The 27,217-nt window shown below is 43.1% G+C and overlaps 2 protein-coding genes across 2 annotated transcripts; both read left to right on the forward strand.

Annotated features, from left to right (window-relative positions):
* Positions 1 to 204: 204 nt before the first annotated feature.
* Positions 205 to 1,164, forward strand: LOC135974592 (olfactory receptor 14A16-like). Its single transcript, XM_065563011.1, has one exon. It carries the CDS (start codon positions 205 to 207, stop codon positions 1,162 to 1,164), a length of 960 nt encoding a protein of 319 aa, XP_065419083.1.
* A 14,488-nt stretch (positions 1,165 to 15,652) lies between these two features.
* On the forward strand, positions 15,653 to 16,612 carry LOC135974593 (olfactory receptor 14A16-like). Its single transcript, XM_065563012.1, has one exon. The coding sequence runs from the start codon at positions 15,653 to 15,655 to the stop codon at positions 16,610 to 16,612; it is 960 nt and encodes a 319-aa protein (XP_065419084.1).
* Positions 16,613 to 27,217: the final 10,605 nt, after the last annotated feature.

Below are 27,217 nucleotides of genomic sequence, written 5' to 3' on the forward strand. Positions count from 1 at the left end.
GATAACGTGACTGATTGATTGTCAGAGGTGAGGAGCACTAACAAAACCTCGTCATTGCAAGTGATGAGTGCTGTGCACCTTTGACTTTTATATAATGAGATATTAGAGAAAAGAGAATCAGGGCCAACCCCACTGTCGCTCTAATCCTGACCATTGTCTTTCTCATTCCCCCTACAGCCATCACAGAATGGACTGAGGAAGAAAATGTCCAACCAAATCACCATGACCGAATTCCTTCTCCTGGGATTCTCTGATGTTCGGGAACTGCAGATTTTACACTTTGTGGTATTTCTAGTGCTTTACCTGGCATCAGTGCTGGGGAACCTTCTCATCATCACAGCCATAGCCCTCAAACACCAACTTCACACCCCCATGTACTTCTTCCTGATGAATCTGTCCATCCTAGACCTCGGCTCCATCTCTGTCACCATCCCCAAATCCATGGCCAACTCCCTCATGAACACAAGAGTGATTTCTTATTCTGGATGTTTCGCCCAAGTCTTTCTTTTCTTCTTCTTCGCTTCAGCAGATTTTGCCATACTGACCATCATGGCGTACGACCGATATGTCGCCATCTGCCAACCACTGCACTATGAGACAGTGATGAACAGAAGAGCTTGTGTCCAAATGGCCGCCAGTGCCTGGATCAGTGTTTTTCTCTACTCTGCAGTGCACACTGGAAACACGTTTGCAATATCCTTCTGTGGAGGCAACATGGTGGATCAGTTCTTCTGTGAAATCCCCCAACTCCTCAAGCTCGCCTGCTCTGACTCAGACCTCAGTGAAGTCAGGTTTCTCATCTTTAGTGTGTGCTTAACCTCAAGCTGCTTTGTTTTCATAATTGTGTCATATGTTCAGATCTTCACCACAGTGGTGAGAATCCCCTCTGAGCAGGGCCGGCATAAAGCCTTCTCCACCTGCCTCCCTCACCTCATTGTGGTCTCATTGTTTATTTGCACAGGGACCTTTGCCTACTTGAAACCCACCTCCAACTCAACCTCAGGTCTGGATCTAGTGGTGGCTGTTCTCTATTCTGTGTTGCCACCAATGATGAATCCGATCATCTACAGCATGAGAAACAAGGAGCTCAAAGATGCACTGAGTAAACTGATAGGTTGGAGGTTATTCTCTAAGAATAAAATGTCCATATTTCTCCTTCAGTAACAATTTCATTCTGTGTTTCTTTATATAATCAGCTGATGACATTATTGCCTCCATGAGAAAATACTGTTCAATCTGTTTATGCAGAATTGGGTATTTATACTAGTAAAACTCCAGACAAACATGACTCAAGAAAAAAGAAGTTATTATGGGTTTACACCAATGTAAATAAGATCAGAATCTATCTATCTATTATATCTGCTACCCATCACTATACTATCTGAGCACCTTTCCCATAGAATCAGTTGCCATAGCAAAGTCCCTACTGAGGTCTCTGGCTCTTCTTATTTTGGGGTTTAATTTCTGATTGAGGTATCAATGAATTTGTTCTTTGTATTTCTTGTTTACTTGTTTGTCAGATTTTTATCTTTTTTTTCCTTTGCTTAACTGGTTGGCTGGTGGTTTGGTTTGTTTCTTTGGAGGTGGGAAAGCCTGGGGAGATAGTGAGTGTTTGCAAAAAGAAGAACAGGAGGACTTGTGGCACCTTAGAGACTAACAAATTTATTAGAGCATAAGCTTTCGTGGACTACAGCCCACTTCTTCGGATGCATATAGAATGGAACATATATTGAGGAGATATATATACACAGATACAGAGAGCATAAACAGGTGGGAGTTGTCTTACCACCTCTCAGAGGCCAATTAATTAAGAGAAAAAAAATCTTTTGAAGTGATAATCAAGCTAGCCCAGTACAGACAGTTAGATAACAAGTGTGAGAATACTTACAAGGGAAGATAGATTCAATGTTTGTAATGGCTCAGCCATTCCCAGTCCTTATTCAAACCGGAGTGAGTGTTTGGTTAGACAGGATTTTCGATGTTTGTTCTCTCTTGGAAGTGCCAGTATGTCATCACTTTGATGGGGTTTTGTGAGTGAGCTGAAGGCTTGCTCCCCACAATGACAATCTCCTTTAGTAATAATGATAGATTTCTATTTCATTGTGAATTATGTTAGCTAGCTAGGTAGATAATGAATAATCTATGGAGATTATTGTGCAAATTATTGTGCTTCTTTTCCTGTTAATGATTGTCTATGTCCAGATCATGATTTTCTTATAAATACTCCTTATTAAACATTATTTAACAACGATTTTTATGGCTATATCTTACTCTATCTGTTATTTACAAACAGTTCATCCTAAAATACTTGGTGTTTGAAATTTGAGCTGTTTTGACAGGATACATTTTTAACGTTTCTCTGAACAAATGGAAGTATCACACTCAGGATCCTTAAAAATCAAGGAGCTAATCCTCAGCTGGTGGAAATTGTCATAGCTTCATTGAAGTCAATAGATCTCTGAGAATTTTCACCAGCTGAGGATCTGCTCCAAACACTCATGATTATGAATTTAAAACTCACTCCCTTTGAATACTCTGTACAAAGGCCCTGATTCCACAGCCACTTCAGCACAGTCTTTACTTTAATCGCATGAGTGGCCCCATTGAAGGTTGAAAGGTAAACTCATGCTTAAGTCCCTGTTGGATATGGGTTAGGGTTATGCATAGGGGTTAAGGCTAATAACAAACTGGTGTCAGACCCTGACACTGTCTCCATTTCTCTCCTTTCCCGCTCAAATAAAGCCTTACAATTGGTGCATTGAAATTATTCTCCCCTTCTTGGGTCTGAATTATTAACATAAAATAATTTTTTTTTATCTCAAAGCCAGAATCTTTGGACTTTCTTCTCCAGACTTACCAGTCCTTTACGATTTTTCATCACCAACCTGTCCCTCCTGGAAATCCTGCTCACCAGCATGCTCTTCACCAAGATTTTGACCAACATGGTGTGCAACTGGAATTGGAAGACCAGTTTCTTTGCTAGCTTCCATGCAAGTGCCATTGCATGCACTGACCAAAACCCCATCCCATTTGCCTAAATGTCACTGTTTCCATAAACATTCCTGTTTGCATGGCTGGAATATTTGCACAGGGGCCATCAACTCAGCTGAATCACATTCCCTGAAAAAGCAAAGTTATTATTCATACAAAAAGATTTATCTGTATTCATTCAGATTTTCCAGTGACACAGAGTAGGAGCTCACTCCAGCTTCTGTCAGAGGTAAATCACAGGGTAGCTCACAAGTAGAGCTGAATGGAAAATTTCTGCTGAAACAGAGTTTTGTCCAAAAATGCTGATTCATAGAACCCAAAATGATTCACAGAAACATCTCAGGTTTGATGGACTTTCAGGGAAGAAAGGTCAGATTGGCAATGGATTGCCTGCCTGCCAAGCTGAGCTGCTAAGGAGCAGGAAGTTTGAAGACCCTGGTATGGGCTCCCAGAGGCCCTGGCTCTAGGGAAATCTCAGCATGCAGACAGCCCTGGCCCTGGAACACCAGGGCTTCCAGACTTCCGGGCCAGCTGGCTTCCCCAAATGGCCACTGAGTCACACAGTCTGGGCAACCAGCTGGCCTGGGAACCTGGAATCAGCTGTTGAGTGAAACTCACATTCTGCTCCTATTAGCAGCCATGAAACTGACAAGAATGTCAATTTCACTCAGCAGATGCTGGGGTCCTGTGGAGCAAATTTTGTTTCTGAAGCGCCATGTGTTGGTGTTTGTAAAACATTCCCCCCACCCCGACCCCCAGAGTTTTCAGTTACAGAGGGAAATTTTGAAATAGCAACATTTCCCACAAAGCGGATATCCCATGTTTTGGCCAGCTCTGCTTTCAAGCTTTGTTTGTTGTTATGGCCTCATTGGAAAACATCAGTGTCCCTCCTCTCATCCTAATGTAGACACCAGGGCAACAGTAATCTGCTGAGTCACATGAACAACCCAATGATGCTTCATTGAGAGTGGAATTGTCTTCTGAAGCTGCCAACCAAGTCTGTTAACCTTCAGGATGTGCTGCTGGCCTACGTATTCTCCCAATCTTGCCTTGAGGTCTTGGAAGGGTTGATGAGAAAATTATATGGAAGTTTCATTGGTTGATGAGGGAGAATGTTAAAGTCAATGAATGGGGAATGATCTACTGGTCAGTGAAAAGGGAAGAAGTCCAGTTTGGTTAAGTCGAATTGTATGGGTGGTGAATAGGGAATAAGGAGGAGGGAAGGTCTGTGATTGTTGTCAAGTGCAGAATACTATGGGTGATGAAGGGCAAAGAGGTTTATGGCTGGTTCTGCTGGAGAATGTTTTGGTGGGTGAATGGAGGATAATATTATAATTGGTAGAGGGCAGAGGAGTCTATGGATGGTGAAGGACAGATTTGTCTGGTTAGTGGAGGGCAGAGAGGTCTACAGCTGGTTGAAGGAGGAAAATATTCTAGTTGACTGTTGGGGGAAATTTTGCCATTGGTTAATGATGAAAAATTACAGTCAGTTAATGGGAGAGTTTTATGCTGAAGGAAGGAGAATGTTTTCCAGCATGAATGGATGAGGATTTGGTGGACCAAGTCAGTGTATTTTACATATATTCTTACAATACTGGGCGGAGGTCTAGCGTTTGGGCTTTCTCATGAGTCCAAAAGAACAAATAACACAAATATTGCTGTCAATTGATTTTACGGCATTTCTGAGAACTTGCAAGGAGTCTCCAGACTTGAAGCTGTGGGTCTCGCGAGGAACAGCACAAATTCAGATCTTATGTAAACTGGCAGGGCAATGTTACCTACATTAAGGTTGTGCCCTCTGACACCAGTAGTGGATTTGAATCATTGAATGTTACAGCACTGGTAGTACCACATTTCAATAGATGGGGGAGTCATTCTTCCACTCTTGCTGGATTCTTTCAATAATTAGGATTCTGGGACCTGGTGTGTCAGTGACTTTAGACACCTCACTGATGAATGGAGGAGAGAGCGAGATCATCCTTGATACGGACCTGCATGGAGAAAGGATCCAGTGACCCTGTTGACATTGTCAGTGTTAGGGGTGTTCTGATGTGAGGCTCCAATAGTCACTCCATTTGAAGCTGTTCCCCTCTGGATAAATAATGGTTAGTGCTTCCCAATTTCTTTAGGGTGGCCTGTACAAAATGCACTGGGGATCTTTGTCCAGTTCCTAGAGGACGACTCCCCATCACACTAATATTAACATTATTGGCCATAATTTGCACCCTTGTGGTCCATTACCAAGGAAGCACACAAGGATATGGAGAAGGGAATCTATTTTTATGTACAGAAAGGGTCCTTCCAGGGCAGAGTAGAGGCACCTTTCCAGAGACTGTTGAGTGGGGGAAGATTGCAGAGCTGCCACTTGGGCTTCTGTGTGCTTTGTTTTGTTCTACTACTGGAGGAGTGTTAACGGGACACTTCATCTTGAATGGTTCCTTGGAATATGTTCTAACTACTTATGCTAAACTATCTGTTCTACCTCGTATTTAGCTGTGACACTGTGGCCCAGTCTACATTACACAGTTTTGTCGACAAAAGGCAGCTTCTGTCAACAAAACAGTGGTGATGTACACACTGCAATTCTCAGCCCACTGATTTAACTCTGCTGCTACACCAACATAATAAAACCACTTTGATGAGAGGCGTGGAGTTTTTTCCAACATAGATAGAGCAACACAGCATCAGTGTAGACACTGAGTTACTTACATCACCATAACTGGCCTCCAGGAGGTACCGCACAATGCCCACCGTGACCACTCTGGTCACCCTTTTGAACTCTGCTGCCCTGCATCCAGCTACACAGTCATCCTCCCCTCCTCTTTCAAAGCCCCAGGAAGTTTTGAAATTGCTCTTCCTGTTTGCTCGGTGTGGAGAGTTCACATAGCTACTCTCCAGCTGAGCATGCTGGCTCCCTGCAGCAAACACATTCCTGCCTGGACTGCATGGGAGGGGGTGGATCTCCTGGGTTTGTGGGGAGAGGAGGCTGTGGGTCTGTGGGGAGAAATCACTGCAGGGAGGCAGCAGGAGATAATCACATGGACCTCCCTACACTGTGTTTTCCCCAGGAATTGAAATTAGGGAGGGTGTTGGAATATTCGTGGGGGGGGGGGGGGAGAGGGCAAACAAAGGTTGAGACTGTGAGTGCACAGGTGGGCTGTATGGCAACATAGTAAAAACTGAAAAATGTTTCATGACCATTTTATTAAATTGAACTCATGTTTTAAAATCATCATAAAAATTAAAGTTGGCTACTCAAGCCTACTAGGAAGCACAGCAACTACATCCGTCTTGGTTTCTTGCACTCTTTGGTGTCTTCTTGTGTATCTGTTACTTCTAGTCCTTCATGACATGCTGATGATCTGGCAGAAGGTGACTTCTTTTAGAAAATAAAATGAGGAGAAGGAACACTCTACTATAGCTGTTCTGACTGGGAATAAAAAGAGATGAATTCCTATATCTTTCATCCCAGGAAACATAGCACAAAAATTGGGTCGAACCACTAGTGATGATAAAGAAGTTGAAGTTAAATCTTCATTCGTTCATTGTATGATATTACACTCTGTATTCAAATTCTCTTTTCTGTCCTGATCACATGGCAACCCCATTGCTTGTAGTGCCTTATTCCACTCATCTCTCAGTGTTTTATAAGACAGGCATCTCTAAAAATGACGTGGAGGTTGATAGAATCCAGAAATTGCTATTGTAGATTTGTAAGAAACAAGTCTGTGTACTTTTTCAGCTGGCTTAACAAACACTTCTTGTGCTCTTCACTTAAGGAGTCAATATATTAAGTTACCTTCATTAGTCAACTTCTGAACTGGTGTCTTTGCTTCTTCCAGTACATTTTCAATGGACATCTCTGACTAATCCAAGGCTAGCTTCTACTGCTGGACAAATATCTTCTACTGTTCCAGCAGATGCCTGGATGACATTGTATAATGACCCAAGTGGTTTCAACAGGAGACTTACAAGAGAGAGAATGGCAATAGTCTTCTCTGAACATAGTAGCAAACGTAATCCACCAGCCTCACTACTTAGATCTGAACATGTTTTGAATATGGTGAGAGAGTTCTTCACTTTTCAACTGCTGAGTCTTTCACTGTTGCACCACATGCTTCTGGAGAGTCAGTTGAGTTTTTTTCAGAAAGATAGTGAGCATTTGCCAGTCTTGTTCAAAACCAGTCCCCAAGTTCAGGATTAACAAGTGACAATGCATTTAACATTGGCCTCTTGTTTGTAGTGTGTGATATGATGCAAGAGCCAGGTTGGTTCACATAAACTGAGTTGTGTCTCCAGTATTCTTAATAGCCTCAGTAAGTTCTTATAAAATTGGATTGGACAGTGACTGCCTTATAAGGATTTCTGCATGTTGATGCAGTCCAGAGGCATGGTGTTTTGCAGGCTTTTCATACAGGTTGCCAGTATTATTTTAGCTGATCAATCTGGCAAACCAGGCTCCTCCACTTTTACTATATAAATCCATGATATGCCCACATCTGGAATACTGCATGCAGTTCTAGTCACCCGATCTCAAAAAAGATATATTAGAATTGGAAAAGGTATAGAGAAGGGCATCAAAAATTATTAGGGGTATGGAACAGATTCCATGTATGGAGAGATTAATAAAACTTTGACTTTTCAGCTTGGAAAAGAGACAACTAAGAGGGGATATGATAGAGGCTTATAAAATCTTGACTGATGTTGAGAAAATGAATAAGGAAGTGTTATTAACCTTTTCACTTAACACAAGAACCAGGGCTCACCAATGAAATTAATAGGCAGCAGTTTTAAAATAAACAAAAGGAAGTATTTTTTTTCACATCACACACAGGCACCCATGTAACTAATTGCCAGGGATGTTGTGGAGGCCAATATTATAACAGGGTTCAAAAAAGAACGAGATACATTCATGGAGGTTAAGTCCTTCAATGGCTATTAGCCAGGATGGGCAGGGATGCAAAACCATGCTCTGAGTGCCCCTAGCCTCTGTTTGCCAGAGAAGCTGGGAATGAACAACAGGGGATGAATCACTCCATGAGTCCCTATTCTGTTCATTCCCTCTCAAGCACCTGGAATAGTCACTGTTGGAAGACAGAATACTGGGATAGATGGAGCATTGGTCTGATCCAGTATGGCAGTTCTTACATAAAAATAATTATAATAATAAAAAAGTTTAGTACAGAAACTCCCCAAAATAATGACCTCTTGAGATAGCGATGTTGTGAGATAACGACCTTGGCAAATAATGCATTTTAAAAATTTTGGTCTATACTATATATATACAGAGAGAGAGAGAGAGAAAGAGAAACAAAGAGCGAGAGAAGTTTCCCAGTCACAAATCCATCATTCTGCAGTGAAATTACTAAAACATAGTCCAATGCTCTAGCCACTGTTATTTGTTATGCCATCATTCTCTCTACCGTTCCGTCCCAAATTGACCTGCACTGTCACCTTCTGCTGCCACCTGCCTCTGTGATTTCTCCACCCACTTCTCAGTGATTTCAGCTCTCAGTGGGGGAACCTTGCTGCCAGATCTAATGCATCCAAGGGTGCTGAAGGAATTGGCTGATATGATTGCAGAGTCATTGGCCATTTTCTTTGAAAATTCATGGTGATTCGGGGAGGTCGAGGACAATTGGAAAAAGGCAAATATAGTGCCCATATTTTAAAAAGGGAAGAAAGAGAATCCAGGGAACTACAGACTGGTCAGCCTCACTTCCCTCCCTAGAAAAATCATGGCGCAGGTCCTGAGGGAATCCATTTTGAAGCACTTGGAGGAGAGGAAGGTGATCAGGAACAGTCAACATGGATTCACCAAGGGCAAGTCAGGCTTGACCAACCTGATTGCCTTTTATGATGAGATAACTGTCTCTGTGGATATGGGGAAAGCAGTAGACATGATATATCTTGACTTTAGCGAAGCTTTTGATATGGAATCCCACAATATTCTTGCCATCAAGTTAAAAAATTATGGATTGGATGAATGGACTCTAAGGTGCATAGAAAGCTGACTAGATTGTCGGGTTCAATGGGTAGTGATTAATGGCTCGATGTCTTGTTGGCAGCCGGTATCAAGCACAGTGCCACAGGGGTCAGTCCTGGGGCTGGTTTTCTTTAACATCTTTATTAATGATCTGGATGATGGGATGAATTGCACCCTCAGCAAGTTTGCAGATGACACTAAGCTGGGGAGAGAGGTAGATATGCTGGAGGATAGGGAGAGGGTCCAGAGTGACCTAGACAAATTGGAGGATTGGGTCAAAAGAAATCTGATGAGGTTCAACAAGGACAAGTGCAGAGTTCTGCACTTAGGAAGGAAGTATCCCATGTACCGCTGCAGTCTGGGCACCAACTGGCTAAGCAGCAGTTCTGCAAAAAAGGACCTGGGGATTACAGTGGACGAGAAGCTAGATATGAGTCCGCAGTGTGCCCTTGTTGTCAAGAAGGCCAATGACATATTGGGCTGTATTTGTAGGAGCATTGACAGCAGATCGAGGGAAGTGATTTATGCTGTGTAGGTCCATTAGGAACAATGGCCGTACAGGACAGATTTTTCAAAAACACCGCCGAGGATATGTCAACACAGCTGGCCGCAGTGAGCCTTCCAGCCCAGTTTGACAATTTGCCCTTCTCACAACCAGCCAAATCATCTAAGAACCAAGAAAGCTCACATCCACTCCCCTTTTTTCACCTATGCTTATCTTTCTTAGGCTACTTTCTGCCCAACGTATGAAGTTGGTCCATTGTCCACTCCCCTGAGGGTGTTAAGAGCAGAGAATGCAGGAACCCCCGTGCTCAGGGTCACAAACTGAGCCCAACCAAAGGCACTGAAGCAAACTCAAATTGTGCTCCAGCTTCCTCCCTCAGAACCACAAGAGCAACACAAAGAAAACTTAAGAGGAACAAGCCTCCGCTGCTTTCATTTACCCAACCACCCTCTCAGCAGCCTATCTGCACCCTCTCCCGGGAAGGACACGCAGATGGTAGGAGCTCTGGCATAGAAACTTTGAGAGGGATGTTGCTGCTGTGAGCTGATAGCATTCTGTGTAACGGGGCTCTGAGCTTTGCCATGTTCTGAGTTCTGTGCCCTCAGGAAGCAGCCAAAGTGACACCAGCCACCACTTCTTTTGGGCCCCTGGGAACATGGTGTTTGCACAGCAGCTGCAAGCCCTTCTTTCCTGTCTTTGTCTTCCTTGGCTATCCTGGCCCCTTCCCCCAAAATGGTTTCATCAGATGCTGGAGGGGCCTAAGGCCCTGCAGGTTTCCCTCACCCACCTCCTAAGGCAAACAGTCATTCCCTTCTATGACATTCCTGGAGCTGCGCATCCTTGGAGGAGTTCTACCCAAGGGAGATTTGATTCCCTGCAAAAATATGTGTCTGGTGGCCGGAGGGGGAATGTCTTGTCTGCCCCCTGTTTGGGCGCTGAGATGCTTTTTCAGACTCTCCTTCACTGGATGAGTGCAACAGCACCTCCTCCTGGTGGGAGAATCCTAAATTCCACTCTCCCACAAAGGTTTTTCTGAGCAGCTGCTAGATGAACCCCACATCTCTGGTCTAGACACCAGCATCAAACTAGCCTTGTAACAGGCCCTGTTTGCTAGCTGGAGAGCGGAGCCAGGAAAGAAGGCAAATGTCAGAAAACGAAGCTCAGCTCACAAAGAAACTTCCTTAGAGCTCCTTCTGCACTGTCTGTGCCTTTGGAAAGGCTTCAGGCAGAGCCCAACTAGCTCAGTTGGTAGCACATGAGATTCTTATTCTCAGGGTTGGAGATTCAACCCCATGGTGAGCATTTCATCTTGCAGCCTTAGGGTATGTCTCCATTACAGAATTATGTGGTAGCCGTGTTAGTCTGGATCTGTAAAAGCGTCGAAGAGTTCTGTGGCACCTTATAGACTAACAAACGTATTGGAGCATGAGCTTTCAACGAAGTGCATCCGATGAAGTGGGTATTCACCCATGAAAGCTCATGCTCCAATACATTTGTTAGTCTATAAGGTGTCAAAGAACTCTTTGCCGCATGGACACAAACGTTTCTGAAAGCATGGGATGGCAATTGGGACATCATGGTGGCAGTGGTGTTGTACTTAAAGTACTGCACAGGATCTTTTCAGGGGGAATAAGACAAAACGCCACATTTATTAGTAATACATGTATTTATTAACACTGTATCATATGCATATAATAAATTACACTTACACTTACACACACACACACACACACTCTGTCTTGTTGTTACCAATTAGTTGCTCCCCTTAACTTCACTGGCCAGGTGAGTTAGATGGGGGAGGGGATGGAGCCGGGCTTCAGCCGATCCGGATCGATACTCCCATGTTGACAAGACGAGACCCGGGGTCCTCTGCAAGACACCTCACTTTTATAGCAGCTTTCCTCTTATGCAAATCTATACCAGATTCAATCTCTGTGTCTGTGTCCATTGGTCCTTTGTGCTGCTTTCTTTTGAGTGTTGTCCCAACGCTGCAAAGAGGGTGTTTCCAAAAGAAGGTGCTTGCTTCTAACCCCTGAGGCCATTGGTATGTCTGCTTGTTTTTAATGAGCCACTTGACAGGTTTTATTGTCCTTGGGTCTGGCTCCCAGCCCCTCTCCAACAGTTGAGGCTGTCTGAAGGTGCTGCCTTCCATGCCTTGCTCATCCACACCTCATTCATTCAACAGGGCAAGTGATTAAGAGTGTGTGTGTGGGGGGGGGGGGGGGGGCGGGAGAGCTCTTGTTCTACTGCTAGCAAAAAGAAATTTTTCTTCTATCTTATTCTATCCTTAGGGGCTATAATATTATACCAAGGTCAATGTAAAGTTTCTAAATGAGGCTTTGATACAAAGTCCCATGAAAACAGAGGTCACACGTGGGTAGACCCACCACAAGGTTATATGAAGAGGCACAATGTAAAATCATATGAAAATTATCAGAGATTTATCTACAGTGGGGCAGGCTGATACAGTGGAATGCCGATTCTGGGCCCGGCAAACAAGCACAGACTGGTTGAACCGAATAGTGTTGCAGGTATGGGATGATTCCCAGTGGCTGCAAAACTTTCGCATGCGTAAGGCCACTTTCCTGGAACTTTTTGAGTTGCTTTTCCCCACCCTGAAGCATAGGAATGCCAAGATGAGACCTGCCCTGACAGTTGAGAAGCGAGTGTCAATAGTCCTGTGGAAGTTTGCAATGTCTGACTGCTACCGGTCAGTTGGGAATCAATTTGGAGTGGACAAATCTACTGTGGAGGCTGCTGTGGTCCAAGTAGCCAAAGCAATCAGTAACCTTCTTCTAACAAGGGTAGTGACTCTGGGAAATGTGCAGGTCATAGTGGATGGCTTTGCTGCAATGGGGTTCCTTAACTGTGATGGGGCAATAGACAGAACACATATCCCTATCTTGGCACCGGATCACCTTGCTTATAAAATCGACCGAATGCAGCTAATTTCAACCTACCCTCATAGCGTAGACCAGCCTCTAGTCCCATAAAGCTCTTCAGACTCTCAGGGCTGGGTTCAGACACTCCAGGGCCATGCATGGGGTCGGCCCCATTGACCCTGTGCCAATGTGAAATGTCAGTGGTGGGTGGGATGGTGGCATGGGAACCCTGCTCCTTGCCCGAAGAGGCAGTGGGTAACTCTCCCCCACCCCTTGAGATCAGCGAGGTGCCCACAGACAGGCAGGGGGCAGTCATAGTCGCCACGGTCGTTACCTTCCCAGCCAGCGTGTATCTGCTTGGGTGAGAGGGTCAGGACTGCTGTGGTCTTCCCCTCCCCCTGCACACTAAGCCCCCTGATGGGGCAGGGTTGTTGGGATCCTCAGAGAAGTTGGGCTGGGAATTCAAACCCCATGGAGATGTGTGGGGCAGTTCTGCTCTCCCAGAGCGATTGTCTCAGGCTCTCTGCAGACTCAGGCAGACAATGCTGCAGCTGCTGCCCTGGGGGCAGATCTCCTCACTACCCAAACCTTTGCTCCAGACTGTGGGTGGTGCATGATCTGGGGCTGGCCCCAGTCAGACCCAGGGCACTGGTCTCTGACAAATCCTATGTTCCTGTGGAAAATAAGGAAAATCTGCTTGAAAAAAATGACAAATATTTCACTCAGATCTGTGAAAATTCATTAAAAGCTCAAACAAAACTGAATCATGGAGCAGCTCTAAATAAATGATTCTTTATGAATTGTTCTTCCCATCCCAGATAATATTCCCCAGATTAATTGTTTTGGTAAACTGAGGCACAGAGAGTTGAGGTAATATAGTGCATAGCCAGGCTTAGATCACAGAAACTTCCAGTGTCTTGACTCTTTTCTCTAGCCACTGCTGTCTGCTCTACTTGCTATAATTTAAGGTCGCAATTCTTAAGGGAGTCTTAGGGAGTTAGAACCCCAAGATGCACATGCCTTATTCTCTTAGGCTCCTTTGCAAATCCTGCCGTCATTTTCTGGAATAGCAGAGAAGCCCAGGCCTTGGAAGTCAAAAGAAAAGTTGCAATGCCAGGATTACAAAGGGGCTTAGGCACCTAAAGAAACTGATAGGTGCCTACTGGGATTAACAATAGCACCAACAGTTTAGGCACCCAACTCCCATTGAATTCCCATGGGATTTAGCCACTTAGCTCACATAGGAGCTTTGATAAATCCCAGTCAGTGCCTGTCTGCATCTAATTACATGCCTAAATCCATTTGTAATCCTGGCCTACAGACAACGCAGAAGCTGGGCAGGAATCAGGGAACCTGGGGAGATCGTAGGCCCTGTGCTAGGCAGGGGATCAGATTAGAGGATCAGAAGGACACTTTTGGCTTTATCACCTAGGCATCTATGCACTTCCCTCTGGGCCTTTGCTGCTGAGCTGTGCAGGGCTCCAGGGAGTGAGTCCCACTAGCCCTTAGGAAATAGAAGTGTATAAATCACCTTCCTGCAGCATGGGTCCTTTAATGCCAGTGCAAATCAAAGCCAGCTATACACAGATCTCCTGCAAAGAGCAACAGGTCTGAGTCAAGTTCAGTCACACAGTGAGTGGTGAAATGGTGCTCAGATACCTGTGCCTTTAGCTTCTAGTTTGTGTTATATAGATAGATATTGACCAAAGAATCCTGGTGCTGGATGACTGAATGCGTCATATGTTGGAAAAAAAATCCACAAAGATCAGCACAGTAAGTTTGTTATGTTAATTAACAATATACAGGGGAAATCATACAGGAGGAAATTTAGATGATAAATATGAATTACAATATGAACTCGTTAAGATTTTACTCTCAGTTTAATCAATTATCTACTGCTGAGAGGAATTTTCCGCCTGTAGGAAAAGGTTGACTTTTCACTGAAAATGCAAAATCAATTTATTTATATTTTAATTTTTGGCAAATGAAAACTTTCTACTGAAAACTCAATTTTTTTAATCACAAAACCAAAAATGTTTTTTTTTTTTGCACAATAATCCAAAAATGTTTGAGAAAAGCAGACAGATTCTGAAATTTGTTGTCGTTTAGCTAAAAAACCAATGTCCATTATAAAAGATACAGCTAAAAATTTCCAACCTGCCTTAAACTTTAAATTAATTGGGGAACATTAATATTCTCTGATAAAGCATTAATTTCAAGTCCATTTATTCTATTGCATCTGTGTGATTTCTCTTTCAAAGTGATAATTGTAAGAAGGTAACAATTGAATAACTGTGTTTTATACAGACTAGCCCCTTTTAACCCTGTGTTAGAGTTGAACCAAGCAGCCAAACCCTGTCTATCCTGAGACCGTTCAAGACCATACGGGAAATGACTGGGAGTAGAACTCAGAGCTCCTGTCCAAGCTCCACACTGTTGCTGGCTAAGTATAAATGGTGTAAATGGGTGTGCAGAACTTACATATAACAAGACATGGGGCCATGTTTCCAGAGGTATTTTGGCACCTAGTGGGATTTTCACAAGCACCTAGGAGCTTATAATTTGTTAATTTCAAGGGGTGTTGGGGGCCTATATGTTTTGAGAACCCCACTAGGTGCCTCAATACCTTTAAAAATCTGCCCCACAGCCTCTCTCCAAAAGCCCTTACAGTTCTAGTTGACACTGCAGAGAAAGGCAGAGAGAGGAAACAGGCAGAAAGATGGGAAATGACTGGTCAAAGGTCACTGGCAGAGACAAAAGTATAGCCCAAGTGTCCTGACAACCCCTGCACTGAACAGCACAGAATAAACGATACAACATAGCGGTGATGGAGGGATGCTGCTAGTCCATTGTTACACACATTTAAAATGTGTTGGCATTTTAGTCTGTTTCATAGCCAAGCTGTGAGCTTGGTGATGTTCGCAACAGAGGGACGTCTTTTGGACAATTTTTGGGGTTTGGATTGTACTCTGTTCCATTCTTCATACTGCATTTTAACAAGCCACATCTTGGGCCAAATCCTCAGATGGGGTAAAGTAATGAAGCTCCATTGACTTTAAAGGAGCTGACCCAATTACACTAGTTTGATAACAGGACTGATTGCTTGTCAGATGCGAGAGCACTAACAGCACCAAAACATTGTAAGTGATGAGTGCTGTGCATCTTTGACATTCATATAATGAGATATTAGAGAAAGGGGAATCAGGGCTATTCCCTGTATCACTCTAATCCTGACCATTGTCTTTCTCATTCCTTCCACAGCCGTCACACAGCGTACTGAGGAAGAAAATGTCCAACCAAACCGCCGTGACCGAATTCCTTCTCCTGGGATTCTCTGATGTTCGGGAACTGCAGATTTTACACTTTGTGGTGTTTCTAGCGCTTTACCTTTTATCGCTGGTTGGGAATCTTCTCATCTTCATAGCCATAGCGCTCAACCACCAACTTCACACCCCCATGTACTTCTTCCTGATGAATCTGTCCATCCTAGACCTCGGCTCCATCTCTGTCACTGTCCCCAAATCCATGGCCAATTCCCTCATGAACACCAGATCAATTTCTTATTCTGCATGTGTTGCCCAAGTCTTTCTCTTTGCCTTCTTTGCTTCAGCAGATTTTGCCATACTGACCATCATGGCGTATGACCGATATGTTGCCATCTGCCAACCACTACACTATGAGACAGTGATGAACAGAAGAGCTTGTGTCCAAATGGCCGCCAGTGCCTGGATCAGTGTTTTTCTCTACTCTGCAGTGCACACTGGAAACACGTTTGCGATATCCTTCTGTGGAGGCAACATGGTGGATCAGTTCTTCTGTGAAATCCCCCAGCTCCTCAAGCTCGCCTGCTCTGACTCAGACCTCAGTGAAGTCGGGATTCTCGTCTTTAGTTTGTGCTTAACCTCAAGCTGCTTTGTTTTCATAATTGTGTCATATGTTCAGATCTTCACCATAGTGGTGAGAATCCCCTCTGAGCAGGGCCGGCATAAAGCCTTCTCCACCTGCGTCCCTCACCTCATTGTGGTCTCATTGTTTATTTGCATAGGGACCTTTGCCTACTTGAAACTCACCTTCAGCTCAACTTCAGGTCTGGATCTAGTGGTGTCTGTTCTCTATTCTGTGTTGCCACCAATGATGAATCCGATCATCTACAGCATGAGAAACAAGGAGCTCAAAGGTGCACTGAGTAAACTGATAGGTCAGAGGTTATTCTCTAAGAATAAAATGTCCATATTTCTCCTTCAGTAACAATTTCATTCTTTGTTTCTTTATATAATCAGCTGATGACATTATTGCCTCCATGAGAAAATACTGTTCAATCTGTTTATGCAGAATTGGGTATTTATACTAGTAAAACTCCAGACAAACATGACTCAAGAAAAAAGAAGTTATTATAGGTTTATACCAATGTAAATAAGATCAGAATCTATCTATCATATACTGTTACCCATCACCATACTATCTGAGCACCTTGCCCATAGACTCAGTAGCCATAGCAAAGTCCCTAGTGAGGTCTCTGGCTCTTCTTATTTTGGGGGGTAATTTCTGATTGAGATATCAATGCATTTGTTCTTTGTATTTCTTGTTTACTTGTTTGTCAGATTTTTTTTTTCTTAACTGGTTGGCTGGTGGTTTGGTTCATTCGTTTGGAGGTGGGAAAGCCTGGGGAGATGGTGAGTGTTTGGTTAGACAGGATTTTCTATGTTTGTTTTCTCTTGGAAGTGCCAATATGTCATCACTTTGAGGGGTTTTCTGAGTGAGCTGAAGGTTTCCTCCCCACAATGACAACCTCATTGAGTCATAATGATAGATTTCTATTTGATTGTGAATTATGTTAGCTAGCTAGGTAAATAATGAATAATCTATGGAGATTATTGTGCAAATTATTGTGCTTCTTTTCCTGTTAATGATTGTCTATGTCCATATCATGATTTTCTTATAAATACTCCTTATTAAACATTATTTAACAATTATTTTTATGGCTATATCTTACTCTATCTGTCATTTACAAACAGTTCATCCTAAAATACTTGATGTTTGAACTTTGAGCAGTTTTGACAGGATACATTTTTAACATGCTCTCTTTCATTTCTCTGAACAAATGGAAGTATCACACTCGGGATCCTTAAAAATCAAGGAGCCAGTCCTCAGCTGGTGTAAATTGTCATAGCGCCATTGAGGTCAATAGATCTCTGAGAATTTTCACCAGCTGAGGATCTGCTCCAAACACTCATGATTATCAATTTAAAACTCACTCCCTTTGAATACTCTGTACAAAGGCCCTGATTCCACAGCCACTTCAACACAGTGTTTACTTTAATTGTATGAGTGGCCCCATTGAAGGTTTAAAGGTAAACTCATGCTTAAGTCCCTTTGGATATGGGTTAGGGTTATGCATAGGGCTTAAGGCTAACAAGAAACTGGTGTCAGACCCTGACACTGTCTCCATTTCTCTCCTTTCCCAGTCAAATAAAGCCTTACAATTGGTGCATTGGAATTACTCTCCCCTTCTTGGGTCTGAATTATTAACATAAAATAATTTTTTATCTCAAAGCCAGAATCTTTGGGCCTTCTTCTCCAGACTTACCAGTCCTTTACGACTCTTCATCATCAACCTCTCCCTCCTGGAAATCCTGTTCACCAGCATGCTCATCACCAAGGTGTTGACCAACATGGTGTGTTTCTTCCCTAGCTTCCATGCAAGTGCCATTGCGTGCACTGACCAAAACCCGTCCAATTTGCCAAAATGTCACTGTTTCCAGAAACGTTCCTGTTTGCACGGCTGGAATGTTCGCACTGGGGCCATCAACTCAGCTGAATCACATTTCCTGAAAAAGCAAAGTTATTATTCATACAAAAAGATTTTTCTGTATTCATTCAGTTTTTCCAGTGATACAGAGTAGGAGCTCACTTCAGCTTCTGTCAGAAGTAAATCATAGGGTAGCTCACAATTAGAGCTGGATGGAAAATTTCTGCTGAAACAGAGTTTTGTCCAAAAATGCTGATTCATAGAACCCAAAATGATTCACAGAAACATCTCAGGTTTGATGGATTTTCAGGGAAGAAAGGTCAGATTGGCAATGGATTGCCTGCCTGCCAAGCTGAGCTGCTAAGGAGCTGGAAGTTTGAAGACCCTGGTATGGGCTCCCAGAGGCTGTGGCTCGAGGGTAATCTCAGCATGCAAACAGCCCTGGCCCAGGAACACCAGGGTTTCCAGACTTCCAGGGCAGCTGGGTTCCTAAAATGGCCACTGAGTCACATAGTTTGGGCAACCAGCTGGCCTGGGAACCTGGAATCAGCTGTTGAGTGAAACTCACATTCTGCTCCTATTAGCAGCCATGAAACTGACAAGAATGTCAATTTCACTCAGCAGATGCCTGTGGAGCAAATTTTGTTTCTGAAGCACCATGTGTTGGTGTTTGTAAAACATCCCCCCCCCCTCCGACCCCCAGAGTTTTCAGTTAGAGGGAAATTTTGAAATAGCAACATTTCCCACAAAGTGGAAATCCCATGTTTTGGCCAGCTCTGCTTTCAAGCTTTGTTTGTTGTTATGGCCTCACTGGAAAACATCAAGGTACAATGTCCCTCCTCTCATCCTAATGTAGACACCAGGGCAACAGTAATCTGCTGAGGCACCTGAACAAACCAATGATGCTTCATTGACAGTGGAATTGTCATCTGAAGTTGCAAACCAAGTCTGTTGACCTTCAAGATGTGCTGCTGGCCTACCTATTCTCCCAATCTTTCCTTAGGGCTTGGCTGGCTTGATGGGAAAATTATATGGAAGTTTCATTGGTGGAGGAGGGAGAATGTTAAAGTCAATGAATGGGGAATGATCCCCTGGTCAGTGAAAAGGGAAGAAGTCTAGTTTGGTTAAGTCGAATTGTATGGATGGTGAATAGGGAATAAGGAGGAGGGAAGGTCTGTGATTGTTGTCAAATGCAGGTCTATGGCTGTTTCTGCTGGAGAATGTTTTGGTGGGTGAATGGAGGATAATCTAATAATTGGTAGGGGCAGAGGAGTCTATGGGTGGTGAAGGACAGATTTGTCTGGTTAGTGGAGGGCAGAGAATTCTACTGCTGGTTGAAAGAGGAAAATATTCTCGTTTGACTGATGGGGGAAATTTTGCCATTGGTTAATGGTGAAAAATTACAGTCAGTTAATGGGAGATTTTTATGCTGAAGGAAGGAGAATGTTTCCCAGGATGAATGGGTGAGGATTTGGTGGACCAAGTCAGTGTATTTTACATATATTCTTACAATACTGGGCAGAGGTCTAGCGTTTGGGCTTTCTTATGAGTCCAAAAGAACAATTAACACAAATATTGCTGTCACTTGATTTTACGGCATTTCTGAGAACTTGCAAGGAGTCTCCAGACTTGAAGCTGTGGGTCTCATGAAGAACAGCACAAATTCAACTCTTATGTAAACTGGTAGGGCAGTGTTAACTACATTAAGGTCAAGCCCTCTGACACCAGTACTGGATTTGAATCATTGAGGCCTTGTCTACACTTACCCCCCAATTCGAACTAAGGTACGCAACTTCAGCTACGTGAATAACGTAGCTGAAGTTCGAAGTACCTTAGTTTGAACTTACCTCGGTCCAGACGCGGCAGCAAGGCTCCCCCGTCAACTTCGCGGTACTCCTCTCGCCGAGCTGGAGTACCGCAGTTGACGGCGAGCACTTCCAGGTTCGACTTATCTCGTACAGACAAGACACGATAAGTCGAACCCAGAAGTTCGATTTGCTTGCCGCCGAACTACCGGGTAGTGTAGACCTAACCTTATTGTTACAGCACCAGTAGTACTCCATTTCAATAGAAGGGGGAATCGTTCTCCCACTCTTGCTGGCTTCTTTCAATAATTAGGGTTCCGGGACCTGGTGTGTCAGTGACTTTAGACACCTCACTGATGAATGGAGGAGAGAGAGAGATCATCCTTGATACGGGCTTGCATAGAGAAAGGATCCACTGCCCCTGTCCACATTGTCAGTGTTAGGGGTGTTCTGATGTGAGGCTCCCACAGTCACTCCATTTGAAGCTGTTCCACTCTGGATAAATAGTGGTTAGTTCTTCCCAATTTCTTTAGGGTGGCCTGTACAAAATGCACTGGGGATCTTTGTCCAGTTCCTAGAGGATGTCTCCCCATCACACTAATATCAACATTACTGGCCATAATTTGCACCCTTGTGGTCCATTACTAAGGAAGCATACAAGGATATGGAGAAGGGAATCTCTTTTTATGTACAGAAAGGGTCCTTCCAGGGCAGAGTAGAGGCACATTTCCAGAGACTGTTGAGTGGGGGAAGATTGCAGAGCTGCCACTTGGGCTTCTGTGTGCTTTGTTTTGTTCTACAACTGGAGGAGTGTTAACGGGACACTTCATCTTGAATGGTTCCTTGGAATATGCGCTAACTACTTATGCTAAACTATCTGTTCTACCTCATATTTAGCTGTGACACTGTGGCCTTGTCTACATTGCACAGTTTTGTTGACTAAAGGCAGCTTCTGTCCACAAAACAGTGGTGGTGTACACACTGCAATTCTCAGCCCACTGATTTAACTCTCCTGCTACACCAACATAATAAAACCACCTTGATGAGAGGCATAGAGTTTTTTGCAACATAGATAGAGCGACACAGCTATTGTAGATTTGTAAGAATCAAGTCTGTGTACTTTTTCAGCTGGCTTAACAAACACTTCTTGTCCTCTTCACTTAAGGAGTCAATATATTAAGTTACCTTCATTAGTCAACTTCTAAACTGGTGTCTTTGCTTCTTCCAGTACATTTTCAAAGGACATCTCTGACTTATCCAAGGCTAGCTTCTATTGCTGGACAAAGGTCTTCTACTGTTCCAGCAGATGCCTGGATGACATTGTATAATGACCCAAGAGGTTTCATCCTAGACCTCGGCTCCATCTCTGTCACTATCCTCAAATCCATGGCCAATTCCCTGATGAACAGCAGATCGATTTCTTATTCTGCATGTGTTGCCCAAGTCTTTCTCTTTGCCTTCTTTGCTTCAGCAGATTATGCCATACTGACCATCATGGCGTATGATCGATACGTCGCCATCTGCCAACCACTGCACTATGAGACAGTGATGAACAGGAAAGCTTGTGTCCAAATGGCAGCCAGTGCCTGGATCAGTGTTATTCTCTACTGTGCAGTGCACCCTGGAAACACATTTGCAATACCTTTCTGTGGAGGTAACATGGTGGATCAGTTCTTCTGTGAAATCCCCCAGCTCCTCAAAATCACCTGCTCTGACTCAGACCTCAGTGAAGATGGGTTTCTCATCTTTAGTTTATTCTTATGCTTAAGCTGCTTTGTTTTCATAATTGTGTCATATGTTCAGATCTTCACCACACTGGTGAGAATCCCCTCTGAGCAGGACTGGCATAAAGCCTTCTCCACCTGCCTTCCTCACCTCATTGTGGTCTCCTTGTTACTTTTCACTACCACTTTTGCGTATCTGAAACCCATCTCCAGCCCTCTATCGGTTCTGAATCTCTTGGTAGCCGTTCTCTATTCTGTGTTGCCACCAATGATGAATCTACAGCATGAGGAACAAGGAGCTCAAATGTTCACTGAGTAAACTGATAGGTTGGAGGTTATTCATGAAGAATGAGAAGTCCATATTTATTCTTTGATCATGATTTCATTCTGTGTTTCTTTAGAAATATAATTAATTGATCATATTATTTTCTCCATGAGAACATACCGTGTTCTCCAGCATTCTTAACAGCCTCAGTAAGTTCTTATAAAGTTGGATTGGACAGTGACTGCCTTATAAGGCTTTCTGCATGTTGATGCAGTCCAGAGGCATGGTGTTTTGCAGGCTTTTCATACCGTGTTTTTGTAGAATTGGGTATTTACACTAGTAATAATCCAGACAAACTTGACTGAATGAAAAAAAGAGTTATTATAAGAATATAAGAACATAAGAATATGGCCATTCTTATGTTCTTATAAGAATGGCCATACTGGGTCAGACCAAAGGTCCATCCAGCCCAGTATCCTGTCTATTGGCAGTGGCCCATGCCAGGTGCCCCAGAGGGCATGAAGCTAACAGGTAGTGGTCAAGTGATTTCTCTCCTGCCATCCATCTCCACCCTCTGACAAACAGAGGCTATGAACATCATTCCTTGCCATCCTGGCTAATAGCCATTAATGGATTTAACCAGCATGAATTTATCCAGTTATTTTTTAAACCCTGTTATAGTGGGTTTTTTACCCATGAAAGCTTATGCCCAAATAAATCTGTTAGTCTTTAAGGTACACTATTATAGGTTTACATCAATGTAAATAAGATTAGAATCTATCTATCTATCTATCTATCTATCTATCTATCTATCTATCTATCTATCTATCTATCTAGCAATTATATAATGTTACCCATCACCATGCTATATGAGCACCTTGCACATAATATCAGTAGCAATAGCAAAAATTCCTAGTGGGGTCTATGGCTCTTCTTATTTTGGGTGATGATAAATCTGATTGAGCTATCAATGCATTTGTTATTTGTTTCTCTGTTTTTTAATGTATTTTTGTTTAGCTGGTTGGTTGGTGGTGTGATTTGTTTCTTTGTTCCAGGTGCTTTTGGAGGTGGAAAGGCCTGGGGAGATGGTGAGTGTTTGGTTCAATAGGATTTTCAATGTTTATCCTCTCTCGGGAGTGCACATACATCATCTCTTTGATGAGGTTTTTCTGAGCGCACTGAAGGTTTGCTCCCCACAATGATAAAAGGGTGCAAAAGAAGTTTCTGCATGGCTGAGTACCTGCTGAAATGATTATGTATATACTGTTGGGGTATTATTGTATTATTAATGATGTGTTGGGGAACAAAGAGCCTCAGAGAGGCATCTTTTTATGATTTTAACTTAAATGATTATGTAAAAGCTGTGTCATTGGTGCTGTGGTGGAAAGGCTGTTCTGAAGAGAAACTTTTTCCAGGGTTTCCTAAAGAAAATCTGATTTGGGATAATGAGGCCCAAACTGGATCCCATTGAAGTTACTGGGTCTAGCCCCTCACTTCTAAGAGATCAGGATTTGGCCAATGGCCAGTGCACACAAGGATCCAGATTTGGCTGACAGCACCCTGCTAAAAGTGAGGATGACGGAGATGTAAGGGTCACATTTTCCAACTCAGCTAGACCAGCGCCAATGCAGATTAGATCCACTGACATCACCAGTATAATACTGATGTTGTTCTGGCCCAAAGTCTCTGGGTTACACCCAGTGGTAATATAAACACTGATGTAAGTTACTTGTCTGGGGTCCTTTTGTTCTAACCTTGGTGTATTTCACTACGAGGGTGGTGAAGCATTGGAATGGGTTACCTAGGGAGGTGGACAAAGCCTTGGTTGGGATGATTTATTCTTCTACATAAAAGAATAAATGGACACAAATTGGACATCAGCAATGGTAACATACAAAAGCCAGTAGGGGAACAATTCAATCTTCCTGAATATTCTATAACAGATTTAGAAGTAGGCATATTTGAACAAAAGAACTTCAGAAACAGACTTCAAAGAGAAACTGCAGAACTAAAATTCATTTTCAAATTTAACACCATTAATTTGAGCTTGAATAGGGACTGGGAGTGGCTGGCTCACTACAAAAGCAGCTTTGCCTCTCCTGGAATGGACACCTCCTCATCTATTATTGGGAATGGACTACATCAACCCTGATCGAATTAGCCCTATCAACACTGGTTCTCCACTTGTGAGGTAACTCCCTTCTCTTCATGTGACAGTATAATAATGCCTGCATCTGTAACTTTCACTCGATGCATCTGAAGAAGTGGGTTTTTTACGCATGAAAGCTTATGCCCAAATAAATCTGTTAGTCTTTAAGTTGCCACCAGACTCCTTGTTGTTTTTGTGGATGCAGAATAACACGGCTTCCCCCTGATACTTGACACTACATCCACTGGATCTCGTTTGTTCGCATGCTTGTTGAACCCCTCAAAGAATTCTAGTAGATTGGTGAGGCATGATTTCCCTTTACAAAAACCATGTTGACTATTTCCAAACAAATTATGTTCATCTATGTGTTTGACAATTTTGGTCTTTATGATACTTTCAACCAATTTGCCCGGTACTGAAGTGAGGCTTACTGGCCTGTAGTTGCCAGGGTCATCTCTGGAGCCCTTTTTAAAACTTGGCGGCATATTAGCCATCCTCCGGTCATTTGGTACACAAGCTGATTTAAATGATAGGCTACAGATGACAGTTAGTAGTCTTGCAATTTCACATTTGAGTTTCTTCAGAACTCTTGGGTGAATACCATCAGGTATGGAGATTTATTACTGTTTAGTTTATCAGTTTGTTCCAAAACCTCCACTAATGACACCTCAGTTTGGGACAGTTCCTCAGATCTGTCACCCAAAAAGAATGGCTCAGGTCTGGGAATCTCCCTCACATTCTCAACAGTGAAGACCAATGCAAAGAATTCTTTTAGTTTCTCTGCAATGGCCTTATCGTCTTTGAGCGCTCTTTTAGCTTCTCGATCAGTCAGTGGCCCCCATGTTTGTTTAGCAGGCTTTCTGCTTCTGATGTATTTGAATTTTTTTCCCCATTGCTTTTGGAGTCTTTGGCTAGCTGTTCTTGAAATTCTTTTTTGATCTTTTTAATTATATTTGTAAACTTCATTTGCCAGAGTTTATGCTCTTTTCTATTTTCCTCACTAGGATTTATCTTCCACTTTTTAAAGGATTCCTTTTTGCCTCTAACTGCTTCTTTTACTTTGTTGTTTAACCGCCGTGGATCTTTTTCGGTTCTCTTACTATGTTTTTTAAATTGGGGTATACATTTAAGTTGAGCCTCTATTATGGTGTCTTTAAAACGTTTCCACGCAGCTTGCAGGGATTTTACTTTTGGTACTGTATCTTTTAATTTCTGTTTCACTAACCTCCTCATTTTTGTGTAGTTCCCCTTTCTGAAATTAACGGCTACAGTGTATTCTGTCACACTTACCCCTTAGGCCAGAATTTTCAGAATAACTCAGTTCCCATTCAAGCACCAAATTAACAGGTGCCCAGGAATGATATTTCTAACTGAGGGAACCATCATCACTCAACGCTAAAGCTGACCAGGAAAAGAAGTCCCATTATTCACCATTCCATCTATCTAGAGTATGTCTACCTACCTGCCATGACTGCAGTATCTGCGCCAGGACTGCTCAAAAATGTTCCATCAAAACCTTTTCCAATAGAAAATTACAGGGTTCACTGAAAAAAAAATCACACAAAGTCTCTACTGTACTTGCAATTTTTCAGTTTTTCTTCAAAAAAAAAAAATGAAATCTGGAAAAAGAAACATTTTGGCTGAAAATTGAATTTTTTAAGTTTAATTTAATAGTTTCAGGCAATTTTCAGACAAAAATGTTCAGTTTTAGAATTATTTTGAGAAAAAGTCAAAATTATCATAAAGTACAAATATTTCTAACCACCTCTGTTTTAATCCCTACCTCTTTACTGTATTTATCCTCACCCCATCCCTATAGGGCAGGGGCGTGTTATTATACCCATGTTACAGATGGGAACTGAGGCCTAGAGAGAGAGCAATGTGCCCAAGATCACACAGGAAATCTGTGGCAAAGCAGGAATCTGAGCTGGGTCTTCTAGGTTAGTATCATAGAATATCAGGGTTGGAAGGGACCTCAAGAGGTCATCTAGTCCAACCCCCTGCTCAAAGCAGGACCACTCCACAACTAAATCATCCCAGCCAGGGCTTTGTCAAGCCGGGCCTTAAAAACCTCCAAGGAAGGAGACTCCACCACCTCCTTAGGTAACCCATTCCAGTGCTTCACCACCCTCATAGTGAAAAAGTTTTTCCTAGTATCCAATCTAAACCTCCCCCACTGCAACTTGAGACCATTACTCCCTGTCCTGTCATCTGCTACCACTGAGAACCGTCTAGATCCATCCTCTTTGGAACCCCCTTTCAGGTAGTTGAAGGCAGCTATCAAATCCCCCCACCCCATTCTTCTCTTTGGCAGACTAAACAATCCCAGTTCCCTCAGCCTCTCCTCATAAGTCATGTGCTCCAGCCCCCTAATCATTTTTGTTGCCCTCTGCTGGACTCTTTCCAATTTTTCCACATCCTTCTTCTAGTGTGGAGCCCCAAACTGTACATATGAGGTCTCACCAATGTTGAATAGAGGGGAATGATCACGTCCCTTGATCTGCTGGCAATGCCCCTACTTATACAGCCCAAAATGCCATTAGCCTTCTTGGCAACAAGGGCACACTGTTGATTCACATCCAGCTTCTCATCCACTGTAACCCCTTGGTCCTTTTCTGCAGAATTGCTGCCTAGCCATTCAGATCACTTTCACATGCAAAGAATATAGATTTGATACTCTGTGGTGGGCCAGATCCCCAGCCTGTGTAAACCAGCATATCTCCATTCAAATCATAGGACCAAATTCCCAGTTGGAGTAAATCATCCTAACTACTGTGAAGTCAATGGAACTGTATCAATTTCCACTGGCTTTGTACCTGGTCCTTAGTTGTTAGTCTTTGCCTCAGGGTACCTCCTAGTGACCTGCTTCAAGCAACTGGGTCAGCCTGAGCAGGAGGTACCTCTGATGGCTGCATCCCAGGAGATGCTGGTGCAATGCAAGAGAAAAAATGTCTCTGTTCTCCCAGAGGTAATTATGTGAGGTTAATGAAGAAACAGGCTATTCTAGGCCAACTGAGGCTCTGGTGCCACTAGGCTCTTAGCTACTGCAAGTCACATGTCTATGCTATATATTTTATTTCTGCAAACACCTTGGGGTACCCTTTCAGACTCTGCCCTGCCTTGTTTTTAGCCAAGGGTTCTTCCAGGGATGCTGTCATCAT

Source organism: Chrysemys picta, chromosome 12 (genome assembly GCF_011386835.1).
Source record: "Chrysemys picta bellii isolate R12L10 chromosome 12, ASM1138683v2, whole genome shotgun sequence".
Classification (NCBI taxonomy): Eukaryota; Metazoa; Chordata; order Testudines; family Emydidae; genus Chrysemys; species Chrysemys picta.

What these genes read in the sequence shown, in the direction of transcription:
- LOC135974592 (XM_065563011.1), top strand. Translation starts at nt 205, where the DNA reads ATGTCCAACCAAATCACCATGACCGAATTCCTTCTCCTGGGATTCTCT.
- LOC135974593 (XM_065563012.1), top strand. Translation starts at nt 15,653, where the DNA reads ATGTCCAACCAAACCGCCGTGACCGAATTCCTTCTCCTGGGATTCTCT.